The 15,001-nt window shown below is 28.5% G+C and overlaps 4 protein-coding genes across 7 annotated transcripts in view; 2 read left to right on the plus strand and 2 right to left on the minus strand.

Moving 5' to 3' along the window:
* The window catches only part of LOC124431164 (transducin beta-like protein 2), a 47,227-nt gene extending 44,687 nt beyond the window's left edge, over nucleotides 1-2,540 (plus strand). For both annotated transcript variants that reach the window (XM_046978720.1, XM_046978721.1), the window contains 5 exons: nucleotides 102-322; nucleotides 408-594; nucleotides 721-906; nucleotides 982-1,164; nucleotides 1,243-2,540. In XM_046978720.1, the coding sequence (XP_046834676.1) occupies nucleotides 102-322; nucleotides 408-594; nucleotides 721-906; nucleotides 982-1,164; nucleotides 1,243-1,469 (1,004 nt within the window). In that variant the 3' untranslated portion in view covers nucleotides 1,470-2,540. The remainder of the gene's footprint in view (nucleotides 1-101; nucleotides 323-407; nucleotides 595-720; nucleotides 907-981; nucleotides 1,165-1,242) is intronic.
* A 385-nt stretch (nucleotides 2,541-2,925) lies between these two features.
* On the minus strand, nucleotides 2,926-5,472 carry LOC124431166. The gene is made up of 8 exons (XM_046978723.1): nucleotides 4,965-5,472; nucleotides 4,619-4,850; nucleotides 4,393-4,490; nucleotides 4,137-4,328; nucleotides 3,914-4,041; nucleotides 3,594-3,795; nucleotides 3,250-3,515; nucleotides 2,926-3,174 (listed from the first exon to the last, which is right to left on the minus strand). The coding sequence occupies exons 1-8, from the start codon at nucleotides 5,199-5,201 to the stop codon at nucleotides 2,982-2,984; spliced, it is 1,548 nt and encodes a 515-aa protein (XP_046834679.1). The 5' UTR covers nucleotides 5,202-5,472; the 3' UTR covers nucleotides 2,926-2,981.
* Nucleotides 5,473-5,651: 179 nt separating this feature from the next.
* LOC124431170 (probable Bax inhibitor 1) lies at nucleotides 5,652-8,199 on the plus strand. Its single transcript, XM_046978729.1, has 4 exons — nucleotides 5,652-5,873; nucleotides 6,403-6,704; nucleotides 6,801-7,126; nucleotides 7,234-8,199. The coding sequence occupies exons 1-4, from the start codon at nucleotides 5,827-5,829 to the stop codon at nucleotides 7,267-7,269; spliced, it is 711 nt and encodes a 236-aa protein (XP_046834685.1). The 5' UTR covers nucleotides 5,652-5,826; the 3' UTR covers nucleotides 7,270-8,199.
* Nucleotides 8,200-8,297: 98 nt separating this feature from the next.
* Nucleotides 8,298-14,588, minus strand: LOC124431168 (RNA-binding protein cabeza-like). Of its 3 annotated transcripts, none has more exons than XM_046978725.1 (8): nucleotides 14,430-14,588; nucleotides 13,264-13,629; nucleotides 13,094-13,166; nucleotides 11,827-11,855; nucleotides 9,605-9,738; nucleotides 9,155-9,498; nucleotides 8,754-9,053; nucleotides 8,298-8,661 (listed from the first exon to the last, which is right to left on the minus strand). In XM_046978725.1, the coding sequence occupies exons 1-8, from the start codon at nucleotides 14,440-14,442 to the stop codon at nucleotides 8,622-8,624; spliced, it is 1,299 nt and encodes a 432-aa protein (XP_046834681.1). In that variant the 5' UTR covers nucleotides 14,443-14,588; the 3' UTR covers nucleotides 8,298-8,621. The 3 variants fall into 3 exon arrangements, with proteins under 3 accessions (XP_046834681.1, XP_046834680.1, XP_046834682.1); XM_046978724.1 differs by having other exon boundaries at nucleotides 11,827-11,858; XM_046978726.1 differs by lacking the exons at nucleotides 11,827-11,855; nucleotides 14,430-14,588 and having other exon boundaries at nucleotides 13,264-13,618.
* Nucleotides 14,589-15,001: the final 413 nt, after the last annotated feature.

A 15,001-nucleotide genomic window follows, 5' to 3' on the forward strand; every position in this document is an offset into this window, starting at 1 on the left:
ATAAATATATAATTTATTTGAACAAAAATATTTTAATACAATTATATATGATTTTAATAATTTTAAATCTTTATCATTTTATCAACTTTGTTCACTTTCAGATGCTGTGTTCATATGGTGTACTAAAAATCTTGCATCTAAAGCTCGGAAGTCTCTTCGCATTAACTTAGAATATGATTATGCTATAATGATAAGATGGTCTCCCGATGGAAAAGCATTTATTGTACATAAATCTGTACAAAATATTATAGAGGTTTATAAAGTTATTAAGAAAATGGATGGTTTTATAGCATCGGCAACAAAAGTTCTTGAATTTCCACAGGTATAATTATATGTATTATTACATTTAACATTAAATAATTTATATATACAATTGTACATTTTTTTTTTGCTCTTTTTTTTTTTAGAAACATATTGGAAATCCTGTTGGTTTGGATATTGCATGTACAGGGCGTTATATGATCAGTTGTAGCGAAGACAATGATTTAATTATATGGGATTTAAAAGGTCAACCACTTGCAACTATAGAACTAAAATTAGGATCCACTCACAGAGCACGTATATCACCATGTGGACGTTTTGTAACAACGTCAGGTTTGTTGATACTTTTAATTCTTATAAGTCTTACATAAAATGTGGATTCGTCCTTTTCTTCTTCTTCTTTCTTTCTTTTTTTTTTTTTGTTTTTTTTTTTTTTTGTTAATTCCAATTATATTACAGGTTTTACACCTGACGTGAACGTATGGGAAGTAGTATTTAATAAAACAGGAGATTTTAAACAGGTTTCTAAGGCCTTCGATCTTACTGGACATTCCTCTGGTGTTTATGACTTTAATTATAATGCTGATACAAGTCGTATGGCCACATTATCCAAGGATGGAACTTATCGTTTCTACGACACCAAAAGTAATTCATTTAATTACTTGATTACAATCAAATATCATTCATATTATATATAATATTAATTTCTTAATATTTCAGTTGAATTTGAAAAGGGAGAAGATCCTCATGTACTTATGACTGGTTTATGGGATGTTACAACGCCAGCTAATATTGCAGTTTCACCTAATGGGGAAGTATTAGTAATAACCCATGGTTCATCTCTTAGCTTTTATAACAACATTACTGGTTCATTGGATAATACTATCAAAGATATTTTTTCTAGTAAGTACATACTAATAAATCTTATTAAATATTATTCCCTATTAAATTTTTAATATATTTGTATTCTTTACACCATAGATCCTATAACCTGTGTCGCTTTTGATGCATTGGGAGAATACGTTTTGGTCTCTGGTGATAAACATATAAAAATATTCTCTAATGTAACTGGTTATCGTGCGGCCATAGCATCCGCTAAATCCAAATTAAAGCAAAGACAGACATCGGCTACAAAAGAGCGCCTGGAAAAAATTATAATCGATTCTAAGAGATTTCTTCAAGAAATGGGCGAAGAATGTTCCGAATGACATTAGAGAGATTCTTTGAAAATATTTCTGTTCCTATAACTGAAATGTTTTATATCTATCTTCTATAATTATATTCTAATGCATTTCATAAGATTGTTTTTATGCAAAAGAATTGTTTATATACCATAATTTTTCAATGTATTGCAATAAAATATATTATACAAATTTATTCTAGCAAAAAATAACATTCCTCTATGTCCTTAAATTTATTAAAGCAATCTTTTAATATTGTAAAAACAGATTATTTTCTATTACTTGACAAAAGTTTAATTTATATATATATATAAATATATATCTAATATCTAGGAAAGATCAAAGATAAAGAAAGAAATTACTCAAAACCATTCATAATGGTTTATACAAAGAATAAGAACAGATGTAATACTTTTGATATAATTTTACAATTACTTAAGCAATCTTTAATGTACATAGGTTGTTACAATAAATTAATATATTAAACAATAATATATTCATTTTAAACATTACAAAAGATCATTAAGTTTTAGAAACTTAAAATAATTTCAATATAAATTAAGATCCTATTTGTGGATTTCGTTTTATTTACTTAAAAATCATTCAATTAATATTACTTCGTGAATGCAGATTTTAGAGTCATCGTTATTTTAACACATTAGTTAGTTAAACGAACATAATTAAAAGTACTACCGAGGATTACGTTTTTATTGTTTGAAATTTGGAACAATCCTGTTTAATAATCCATTATGTCTGAAGCTTATGGTATCAAACGATAAGGAGCTATTCGTAAGCGGAGTCTCACACATCTTTCCTTTTAATTAAGAATCTTAAAACTTCCTAAGTGAAAAGATATTGCAGATTGGTATCGCAGAATATATAATTTTAAAGTAGAATCAACATCAGCCCGTGGGTCACCAGATGCAGCAACCTCCACGTGGTGTGACTTGGGTCGATAATACTTGCTAAATATTATAATCTAATTGTAAATCATCCAACGCAAGTATTACCGGGCGAATGGCTGCATATTTCCATGTATTTTCAAATTTCAATGTACTTTCAATTTAATTCTAATTAAACATTAAATTATTAATACTTTACATTGTCAATAATACTTCTACAGGCATAGACAGATTAAGGTATAATTAAATTCAAAGATAATTTCTTATATAATAATTATCATATATATATATATATATATGATATCATATATATATATATATATATATATATATATATCAATTATATTTATTATTCCTTATATTTTTATCATAAAACAAAGGCATATTAGACGTATCTAAAAAATCGTTTCATTTTAAAACGTTTATAGTTCATAATTTTGTTCATACCCTGCAGCGGTGAAGTAACAAATGTTTCTCGAGCTTAAGGTGATGAACAGATTTAAGAAAAAAAGCTTGTAATCACAGCACTTGTAAATATGAAATTAAGATCATAAAACGAGATTTTTGCTGATTCTAAATTGTTAATTAATAAATATATACGTATACAATATTTCGTAAAAAAAAAAAAAAAAGAAATTTACAGACAAATATGTGCAAGGTTGTAAATATGAAAAACTTTTTTCTTAGTATTTCTTAATACAAGAAGCCTACGAGATGCGACCAACGCAAGAGTAGCTTGATGTTCGCTTCTTAAAATTTGATAATTAGCTCTTAAACTAACACGCCTAAGATTATTCGGTGGAACTGGTCGACCACCCGCGAATGCAAATCTAAAATATAATATTAAATTAAGTTATTAAATTCTTTTTTTTTTTTTCTTTTTTTTTTTTTTTTTTTTTTTTTACCTTATCTCTTTTCTAGGTCCTTTTAATGTAGAATCTGGAAATGCTGATTGTCTGTCCCATAATATTTTACTATTTACTGGTCTAACTTTAGCATATTTTATTTTACTTTTCAAAATAATTGGAAGAGTTGGAGATTTTCTATATTCACTTGTATCGTTATTACATTTAACTGGTAAATATGGCAATAACGAATCTCCATAATGTTCTATTATACTCGAAAGATCCAAACGATGAGCGTCTGATTTTAATAATGCACAAACTGCCAACTATAATGAAAATATAATATATATATATATATATATATATATCAATTATATATAAAAGTATTATCAATTTATACTTACAGCCATACGTTGCCAAATAACAGAACCCGAAGGTGCGGATTTTAAAATGTTATCTATAAAAAGTGGTGAGTCTTTATCAGATTGAAAAAAAAGTAATGGTTGTACGCTTGCTAATAATTCCATGGCTGTCATTCTTTTCTTATTTACATCCGTATTCTCTTCTTCTTCTTTAAGAAGTATTTCCTCCAATGTAGGAATATATCTATAATTAATATTTTCTTTATTATTCACGATATCTTTATTTTATTTTAATAATTAATATACACACACACACACACACACATATATATATATATATATATATATATATTAATATTTACTTATCAGCAACAGATGGCCAACGAAGCATCAATTTCAGGGCACATTCCTTAAAAAGAGCTTCTAAATTAAGATTTATAAAACTCTGTCCAAGTAGTAATTCTAATAACAATTCAGTTAATTTATCAACCTGAAATATTCAATTGATTATAAAAATTAATAAAACATATATGCATGTTCATTTTAATGTATATTATAGTTTGTATAAATTATAAAAATTAATACCGATGTTAAATAATATGGATAAACAGCTTCGCTATTACTTGCAATAGCAATTATAAGTTGACAAGTACGTGTTGAAACTCTTGTATATTGTGCATTATTAGATATTACCATGGATCTAGCTATAGACATTAATCTATCTATAACACCTTCTCCGCCTAAATATGGATTGGTAGCACAATCATTGACCAATACCTATGGTATCATAAAAGTTAAAGTTTGTATTATATTTGTTAACATAAAAAATAATATCATATACCTGAAAAGTCTTCTGGGAACCATTAAATAAAGTCTTTAATGCACGTTTTGCATAATTGTAACGAGCTTCGGTTAATTTCACATCACAAACTTCCATTTCTATATAAAAAGAAAGAAAGAAAAAAGAAAAAGAAATATTAATAATAATATACATAAAAGAAAATGAAATAATATAATGTATAAATTTAAGGAACACTTGCATTGCACGTGTATTAATAAAATATTACCTTGAATGAAAGGTACATTATCTTGGGACAAATTAACAGCTTCATTGACCTTGTCTATCAAATTAATAATGCGTTCATTAGGAACAAATACTTTGGCCTCCGAGTGATATTCCGGCATTGTATCCGGTGCCCCTAAAATTGGATCTACATCGCACAAATTTGTAAGTACTGCATTTACATCATTGGATGTTAAACACTTTCGTCTACTGTGCTTCAGTCTTGTAATACATTTCTAAAATAAAAATAAATTATGAGTAATAAAATCACAAAAATATAATAAGAGATTCGATGATATTATATTTTTATAATATTCAAATATAAATCATAAATATATTTATATCCATACATGTAAAATTTCTCTTAATCTATATGAAGCATCCTCTGCTAGTCTACGTAGTACAGAATCTGACAAGGGATGCATTCCCAATTCTTCACCAATGGCAGAAATCCATTCTGTACTTAAAACGGCATATCTTCTAGTATTATTATCATTCGTCATACTGTTAACACTCGTTTCTCCATTGTTACCGACAAAAGTATTATTATAACCTGAAATATTTTGCGCTGACAATATTTCCTTCATGATTTCTCGCCAATCCTATAATCCCTTCTGGCACTTTCTCAACGTGCACGATCGAAATTCATCGTTTGAATTGAATTTTCGAAGACAATTGTTTGGACAAAAAAAAAAAAAAAAGAAAAAAAAAGAAAAGAAAAAAAAGAAGAAAAAAGAAACAAAAAAAAAAAAGAATTATTATCAATGTTATTTCGAGATCAACGTCAAATTTAATCGAAGATATTTATAAAAAAAATTATCGAGTAAGAAAATAATAACAACGAACGAATTTGCATATTAAATATCATACCGATAAGAAAATTTTTTCAAAGAGATATTTAGTTTATTTATTTTACCAAGAGATGTCGGTACGATCGAGTCGAAGATTTCCTTACTACTATCTTCGTCACTCTCGTACGATCAATTCGTTCTCCGTCTTTATTTAATGACATGTAACACTTCATGGAATTTCAACCGCCAATGAGAAGCGACAACGAAATTTACGCACAGAAATATCACTGACGTGTCCCCAAAAAGAACTACTTAGACGATTCATGATCATTCTCGATTCTGATAAAATTACGAGGACGTCAGTAAATCAGTGAATTGTATCAAAGAGAGAGTGACTTGTAAAAAACTGTTCAGCGAAATTATGGCGGCGACATTCAATACATTCGTAAATTCCTTCAATAGCAGATTGTAAGTATTATTAATGGGGGGGACATAATGGTCATCTTAAAAAGCACGTTCGTTTCTTTTCACCTTTACGCCCTTACAATAACTTTATTACAAAATGGTTAATTGTTTCCTTTATTGTATATTTCGATGATGTAAGAAGTATTTTTTTTTTTTTTTACTTTCCTTCTGTCTCTCTCTCTTTCTCTCCTTTTTTTTTTTTCATTTATTTATTCTTTTTTTCCCCTTATTTTTGTTTTCAAAGCTAATTTTAACGTTTTTACATTCTACGCATTTGAAATTATTTACTGTAACGTAATGTTTATAGCATTCTTATCTTTATCTTCTTACATTATCTATATTCTACTTTCAGTATCGCTAGTACGTTAAAAATAATCGTCTTATTGACTTTAAATCTTAATGTGTAATGTTTTTTTTTTTTTATATATATATATATACATATAGAAAAATAAACATTCTGTTATAGCTTTTGTTCGCATTTCACATTATTTAATGATGAAATTTTTTATATGTTATCATCATTTGTTTACAGGGATGAACCAGTTAGAAAGCATTTAAAAAATGTTTATGGTTGTTTATCCTTGTCAACGGTATCAGCTGCCGTAGGAGCTTATGTACACATGTACACACAGCTCTTACAGGCTAACTTACTTACCACCTTTGGTACACTTGGAATATTTTTTGCTTTGATGTCTACGCCAGACAATGGAAAAAATCAAAAATTACGTCTTGGCTATCTCTTAGGATTTGCATTTTTATCTGGATTAGGACTTGGTCCATTGCTTGAGATTGTGATCAATATTGATCCTTCCATTGTAGTAACAGCATTAGTAGGTCAGTAAATAATAATCATGAAAATATATAGATAATTATGTCCTTTATAATAATATGTCTAAGTAAATCTGATTATGTTATATTATATTTTGACAGGCACAACTGTTCTCTTTGTGTCGTTCAGTATTTCTGCACTTTTGGCTGAACGAGGTCGTTGGTTATATCTTGGTGGTATCATATTCAGCATGCTAAATATCATGTTATTTTTCTCCTTCATAAATCTCTTCTTACACTCCCAGTATATTTACCAAGCCCATCTCTATGCTGGATTTTTCTTAATGTGTGGTTTTATCATTTATGACACACAATTGATCATTGCAAAACATCATATGGGTAACAAAGATTTCATCGTGCATTCTTTGGATCTTTTCATGGACTTTATTGGCGTATTCCGCCATTTGCTCGTGATTCTTACGCAAAAGGTAAGAAAACTATAAATTATTAACGTAATTAGGTAAAAAAAAAAAAAAAAAAAAAAAAAGGAATATAACAGATAGTTTTCAATTATTCCAATCGATTCTGTTCATAGGAAATTTCGAGGGAACAGCGTAAACGTAAGGATTAAAATGGCGTTTACAAGAACTGCAAAAATATCACAGCATCCAAGTAAATCCATAATCCTAGAGGTCTTCATCTAATCCATACATAGAGATACCATAGATTTTATACTGTTGGATAAATTACTAATTTTTTTCCAGAGATAAAAGAATCAAGAGATATATATATATATATATATATACATGTATATACATATATATATATACATACACATATAAAAATATATCTTTCTTTATTTTTATTCAAATATATTATCTTTTTTATTCAACGTTTATAATAATCACTTTGATTAAAATTTAAGAGGACCACCTTTATCAAAATAAATATATAAGGATCATAATCAAAAATTCCTTAACACGTGTATGTGGGTTCTGTGTCCTACTAAAGCTCTAACTGCAGCACCATTTATATAACTTTCTTTTTCCACACCGTAGAAAGTTAGAATTCTAAAGATAGAACGTATATACTCTTTCTCTCTTGATCTTCATATATTATGATAATTTCAGGATAGGAGAAGAAAATATTCATTAGTATGAGATCTATGATAAATGAACACGTACGTACACGACACACGACATACACAACACACACACACACACACATATCCAATACACGTATATCTCTATATAGTTCATAAAAAAAAAAAATAAAAAAAAATAAAAAATAAAAAATAAATAAATAAAAAAAAAAAAACAATAATACAAAGTTATATTTACTACGAAGAGCAAGTTAAATGATTAGTGCTCGTTTACTACTTTAAAGTACTTATAAAACGTTATATCCGCCGGTATGGTACAATGTAATTATTTGGGTCGTCAATATTGTCACTTCCTTCTATGAATTACGATTTCTGTGTTAGATTTATACAAGATATGTACATGCATATAAATTTATTGTATATTTTTAACTTTCAATAAACAAATTTTCCGAGTTTTTATTTTTTGGCTTCATTATTGAAAGTTTACTTCTGCGATATGAAATATTCACACACACACATATATAGATATCTAAATTAATAATAAGGTAAACAAAGTATTTTTTACACATTTCTTTGTAATTTATTTATTTTTTTTTTTTTTTTTATATTTACTAGACTAATGTCTTATTTATTAAAAGTTAACTTTACATGGAAGGTTATTATTTGCATGAATGTAAAACGTACATAGCCTCATCCTCTTGTTTTGTGAATATAAAAACTGTGTGAGAAAAACTGAATGGTAATGATGGAGTATAATAACACATGATTCTTTCATTAAGAAATATAACATATACAACTCGAGATGAGTATGTAGAAAATATGTATATGCATAGACATTTGTCATATGATATTTCGAATTTTTATGCGAATACGGGAGATATTTAATAAGGACGTTGACGGTCTCTATCTCTGTCTCCGCGTCTGAAATAAAATAAACATATATTTTCTTGTATTAAAAGATATCTTTTGCTTTTGTAAGATAATGATATAAAAATTAAGAGAAAACTTCTTACCCTCCTACTCCTCTCATTGGTCCACCTCTTCCACCTCCTCTACCTCTGTCACCACCGCGAAAACCACCACCTCTTCCTCCTCTATCTCCTCCACGTCCACCGCCTCTATCACTTCTGAAACCACCACGACCACCACGATCACCACCACCGCGACCACCGCCTCCTCTTCCACCACCGCCACCGCCGCCACCACCACCGCCACCTCCTCCGCTACCTGCTCCTTCTGGTTTAGAACTTTTACAAAGATTACAATGATCCCGCCAAGCAAAATTTGTATTACCACAATCTGGATTTGGGCATCTAACGAAGGAAAAAAAGAGATAATGACGAATTATGGAAATATAATTTGCGTTCAATATAATCTTTTAATTATATAAAAATTATTATACTTAATAATTTACCTCCAATCACCACCTCGTCCTCCTCCATCACGACGATCATCACCACCCCCACGATGATGATCATCTCTATCACCACCTCCTCCACGTCCACCAAATCCACCACCTCCTCTTCCTCTACCACCACTTCCACGGCCTCCACCACTGCGATTACCTTGCCAACTACTTTTATGTTGTGCTATTTGTACTTTAATCTTACAACCTTTGAAATCTTTCCCATCGAACCATCTTATTGCTGAGAGCGCAGCATTCTGATCGTCATAGGTTACCGTTGCCTCTCCCTTAGATTTTCCGGTGTTTTTATCTTTATACATCCACACTTTTGGTTTTCCAGTGCGTTTATCATGCTAAAAAAAAAAAAAAAAAAAAAAGAAGAAGATTTTTATAAAATTGAAATGATCATGTATATTATATAAATTCAATTTTATTCTTATGTCGTTTGATGTAATTCACCTTGATGAGTCCAATCGCTCCAAAATGTTCACAAATCTCTTCTTCTGAAATAGATGGATCCATACCAGATACGAAAATGGTGTCTTCTTGTACGACCATTCCATCGCCACAACTGTTACGGTCACCGTAGCCTCCTGGAACGTAAAAAGAGTTAAGATTTGCATAGACAAATATTCTTAAGTGTAAAAGGTAATATTTTCGACTCTACTGGCCCTAAGTCTACTCAATTCTAATCTAATAATGTATGAAAAGTGTTGTATCTATCCAAAAAAGATAGAAGTTCGTTCTTGCTGTTTCTTTCGTTTTTTTTTTCTTTTTTTTCTTTTTTTTTTTTTTTTTCTTTAACAAACCACAAGACAGGAATTGTTAAATTCAATTAGTTATTGTTATAAATGAAGTCACTTCTATCAATAACAATTATTTCTTTGTTCAATCTGATTGATTCAATTGTTACATGCTACGTTTTAATACCCACAAATAATTTTCTAATAATAGAAATTTCCTTAAATCACTTTTCAGCATGCATTTCCTTATATCTCAAATAATGGACACTATATATTTTTTAATGCGCGTAAATATGGGATTTTGAAATTGTTCCTTAAATTTTCCTATGTTATATTGGTTACGTCTGTGTATCTCTATAAATTACTACATAAAGAATAGTTGTATAAATATTTATCTCTTTTCTCTCTATCAATAATATCAAGCAGCATTGCCATCCGTTTAATTAAACCTGTAAAGTATCACTACATATTATTTGATAATATTTGATTTAATTTTGATTTCAAAATCTTAGATAATATTTTTAACTTAATGTGCTGTTGTGACAAGTTAGACGCAATCCCTTTTACACATAGAGGTATAATATATCTCTATATATATATATATATATAGATATATATAAAAAGGATGAAAATCTCTTTTTAATAGCTTCTAAAGAGTTATTGTATATGTTACTTGTAATAATAATAATAATAATAATAATAATAATAATAATAATAACAATAATAATAATAATAATAATAATAACAACAATAATAATAATAAGAAAAAAAAGAAGAAAAAAAAGAAAAAAAAATACACATATACATCTTAAGTATAAACAATTTTTTTTTTTTGTAATAAAATTATCACAGAAATATTACCCCTAAGGGAGTTATGCTTCTGTGAACACTTCATGCACCTTACAAAATATTCTTTACTCTGCTTACAATAAAGCGCAAGTTCCTGTATTGCGATTTTTCATTCTTTTATATCCAACTTTGTTTTGTCGAGTGACATTATTTTTCTTTAACCTCTTCAGCACATAAGTTTGTAGATATGAGAATACTTTCTCGTTTCCACAGATCCATCCTTCATACCAAATAATTATACTAATACTCTCTGACCCTAATACCCTTATCAGTTGTATATAATAGTATGTAAGTAACACAAGGTTGCAGCTTAACATACAAAAGGGCTGCAGTATTATTTTTCACCCTTCAACAACCTGTTCTGCAACATCCTTTTGGGGAAAAAAAACTGATTGATGTTATCATTATTGAAATAAATTTCACCAGTTGCCATTTTGTATCTACTTTAATTAAATTCAAAAATTTATATATGCAAGTATGCTTTTTAATAAAATACTTGATAAATTATTTGTCTATACTTCCTGTATTAAGGTTTCTTTAGAAATAAATAATTTTATGAAATAAAAAATCTACTTTACATTATTTCTTATTAAGAAATTTTCAAAGGAATTACAATATATGAAATGAGTATAAAACTTATCATACAATAAGAATAAATCTATAATTTTATATTTAATGCTAATTAATTTCATCATTATATAAATATATTTTATTTTTTTTTTTTTTTTATCAAAATGATGATTTAATTACGTTATTACAATTTATCTGAAATATTTATTATCTTCATTTATTTATTAATTTAAGCAACAAAAAGCAATTGGTGATTAATAATATAACATTGTGTTACCATAGGAGTGTCACAATTTTTTTTTTCTCTCTCTATTTCTCATAATTACCAAATATTTAAATATCTTGTATATAATCTTTCTATATATATACATATATATAAAGATAATATCACAGAGATATATCATCCTAACAATGTTGCAGAGCAGCCCTTTCATATAAGTAACCGAGTATTTAGATTGTAAATATTAGAGTGAAAGCGTGAATAGCACCAGACTAGTACAGACAGTCTGGTGCATTTACCTTTGTTATAACCACCACGGCCACCGCCACTGCTAAAACACAGAAGCAGATATACCAATGAGTCGACTCATGGACAGACTGATTGATCAATCGATGCATGGCGAATCAAATGCTGCTCGCCATCTTTCTTCTTGATGTACCTACTGTCTAAATGTCTGTAGTCACCATATTATTTAAAGCTAATACTGTATGTAATGTCACGTTCGTCAGTCATGTCATACATAGAGAAATCTTTATCATAATGTTAGTAAAAATAGATTAAAATGTTTTTGTAATGTATGTAATGGCTCCGCTAAATAATATTTGAATGATCTACTTCCCAGATATATATATATATATATATATCTATTTATATATGTATATATATATATTCTTTGTTCAATTTAAACTATATATTTTTTCATTTTCATTATTAAATGAAAATATTCAGAAATAGAAATATGGAAATAAAATATATAGAAACTTTGCAATGCCCGTAGAAAGTGAACAATAAAAGTTGTTACTTCTTTTTTTTTTTTTTAAATAAACAATAAATACTTCGAAAAAAAAAAGGTCATTTGTACATTACTTAAACATTTATAATAATGTATAAAGTCAAAGCATATTTCATTAAAATAATGTCAAAAACCCCTGTTTTTGTCTTAAATTTATTATCCATGATTTATTAAACCGCCAGCCAGCAGACTTAGATAGATACAGTCTTCTTATAACAGACTCTAAACAACCCATAACTGTCAGTTTAGACTACCTTAAGTAGCTGCAAGTTCCTAACAGTGGCCACAGTGGCAGTATCTACCGCTTGACATCATAAATTAATAACTTCTACATATATGTATATGCATAAAATATACATATACCAAACATCTACATACATATGTATGTACGCATCATATTTATGTCTCTTTATCAATAATGCAGAACCACTATGTAATACATACATAGCATTCATTTTACGTCATTTGTCATATACAACCTGTTTTTACCTTTATTACCAGTTAATACCTGTGTTAAACCTGTAGGCATACTTCAAACATATTAACGCCCAATGGGCATGAGACCATTTGCAAAGACACAAGAAGAGTTTTCAATACTTTTCATAACTTTCATAAGAATGTGATTCCATACCTTAATAAACAGATTTACCTCTTGATCGATTAATATTGTATGTATAGCCTTAGATATGCTGTTGGCATTATAGTTCTTTTCGCTTTTTTTTTTTTTTTTTTTTTTTTTTTGTGTAGTATAGAAAAATGTGAAATATACTTACTTGTATCCTCCACCAGAGCGGTCACCATATCCTCCACGATCGCCATATCTACCTCCACCACCACCACCTTGACCTATTAACAATGTTAAATATTATTTTAATTATAAAAACAAAATCAAAAATATTTGCCCCCCCCCCTCGTTTTCTCCATATCAATTACAATATATTACCTCCGCCATATCCTCCACCAGAATTGCTGCGACTGTATCCACCGCTGCTGCTATTGTTGCTACTTCCTCCATGACCATAACTTCCTCCCCCGTAACTGCCACTACCGCTATTTCCAGAATTACTCCCACCACTGTAGCTATTTTGTCCATAACCACCTTGACCTGGTGATTGATTATAATCTTGACTACTTCCGGTATAAACACTCCCATAGCTTCCATAACTGCCTCCAGTGTTTGGAGGTGGTTGACTATATTGATTATAATTACCACCACCCGTAGAAGGTGGCGGATAAGATGTATCCTGTCCTGTTGTCGGAGGGGGTTGACTGTATTGATTGTACCCCTGTTGTTGGTAACTTGAATACTCTATAAATGAAAATAATTTATCATTATCAATATATATGTAATTCCAATGATGAATATATTTTAATAGTTTTCAACTTAAATACTTTGGACAAATAATTAAATAAATATAATACCTACTTTGACTTTAATCATGGATCCATCATTTTGAATACTTAAGTATATAATTGATAATATATTTTTAGTATGATACATTAAAACACACCTATGGTTATGGTAATAGAATGCGAATACAAATATAGAAATACAAGATCTTTCGATTATTGCGTATTGATAGATAAAAAAGGAATGAAGAAAATGATCAAACAAATGGACTGGATTTACATTCATACACAATGCTACTTTATATATATATATATATATATAAAATACATATAAATGTATTTTATATGGAATGAAGAAAATGATCAAACAAATGGACTGGATTTACATTCATACACAATGCTACTTATATATATATATATATATCGATCGGTACATATACCACTTATAATTTTCAACGATGTGATTCTAAAAATGTATATAACGTAATTATATCTCGAAAAAGTAGAAACGAAATAAAAATTATTTTAGATAAATAATTTATTGTTTATAACGTTGTATGTAAAAATATAAATGAAAGGTTAATAATAACGATGCAATTAGATGCGTTTATAATACTGAAGTTTTTTCGATTGAGCGTCACCGAGCTTTATTAAAATGTGGAACATTCGTTCCCGTAATTGTTATCTTTTTAATAAAATCGATATAGTTACGTGAACATTAAATAATATTATTATTGTTAATTAAACTCTTTTACTTACGGTTGTCCGTCATATTGCTTCTTTATGATCAAAGAACTATTTCGTGAAAAGAAGCAAGTAATGGCGGGAAATTAACCGCCTAGAATACTCAAAGTAACCCAAGGTGTTGTCGCCAAGACTGAGATCGAGCTTCGCTTCACTATCGGAAGTTGGCTGATGTTTACCGGAAGTACCCATAACGCATATAACCAACTCTAATCATATACGATACTGTAAAAGTATTAATAGTATATAAATTGAAATTAAAAAAGTCAATATAATATTTATAAGGAAAAATTTTTATTATTGATAAAATGTATTTAGGGAATATTTAATTTCATCAAAATGTTCGACTTAATATTTTTGACCTATCGTTTAACTCATTGTTGAATTAAGCTGAATTCTTATTGGTTGAAAAATTTGTAGAAACGGTTTCCCCCTTTTAAATTATTCTTATTAAATTATAAATAGATTAGATCAAATGGAAATAAGATGCTCACTGATTTTTATTTCTTTTTCTTATTCATTGTTATTGAAATATAAAAATAGTTTTATTTTCGTGGTATCTTAAATTACTTTAAATAACTAATGGA

The sequence above is a fragment of the Vespa crabro genome, chromosome 20 (genome assembly GCF_910589235.1).
Source record: "Vespa crabro chromosome 20, iyVesCrab1.2, whole genome shotgun sequence".
Lineage (NCBI taxonomy): Eukaryota > Metazoa > Arthropoda > Insecta > Hymenoptera > Vespidae > Vespa > Vespa crabro.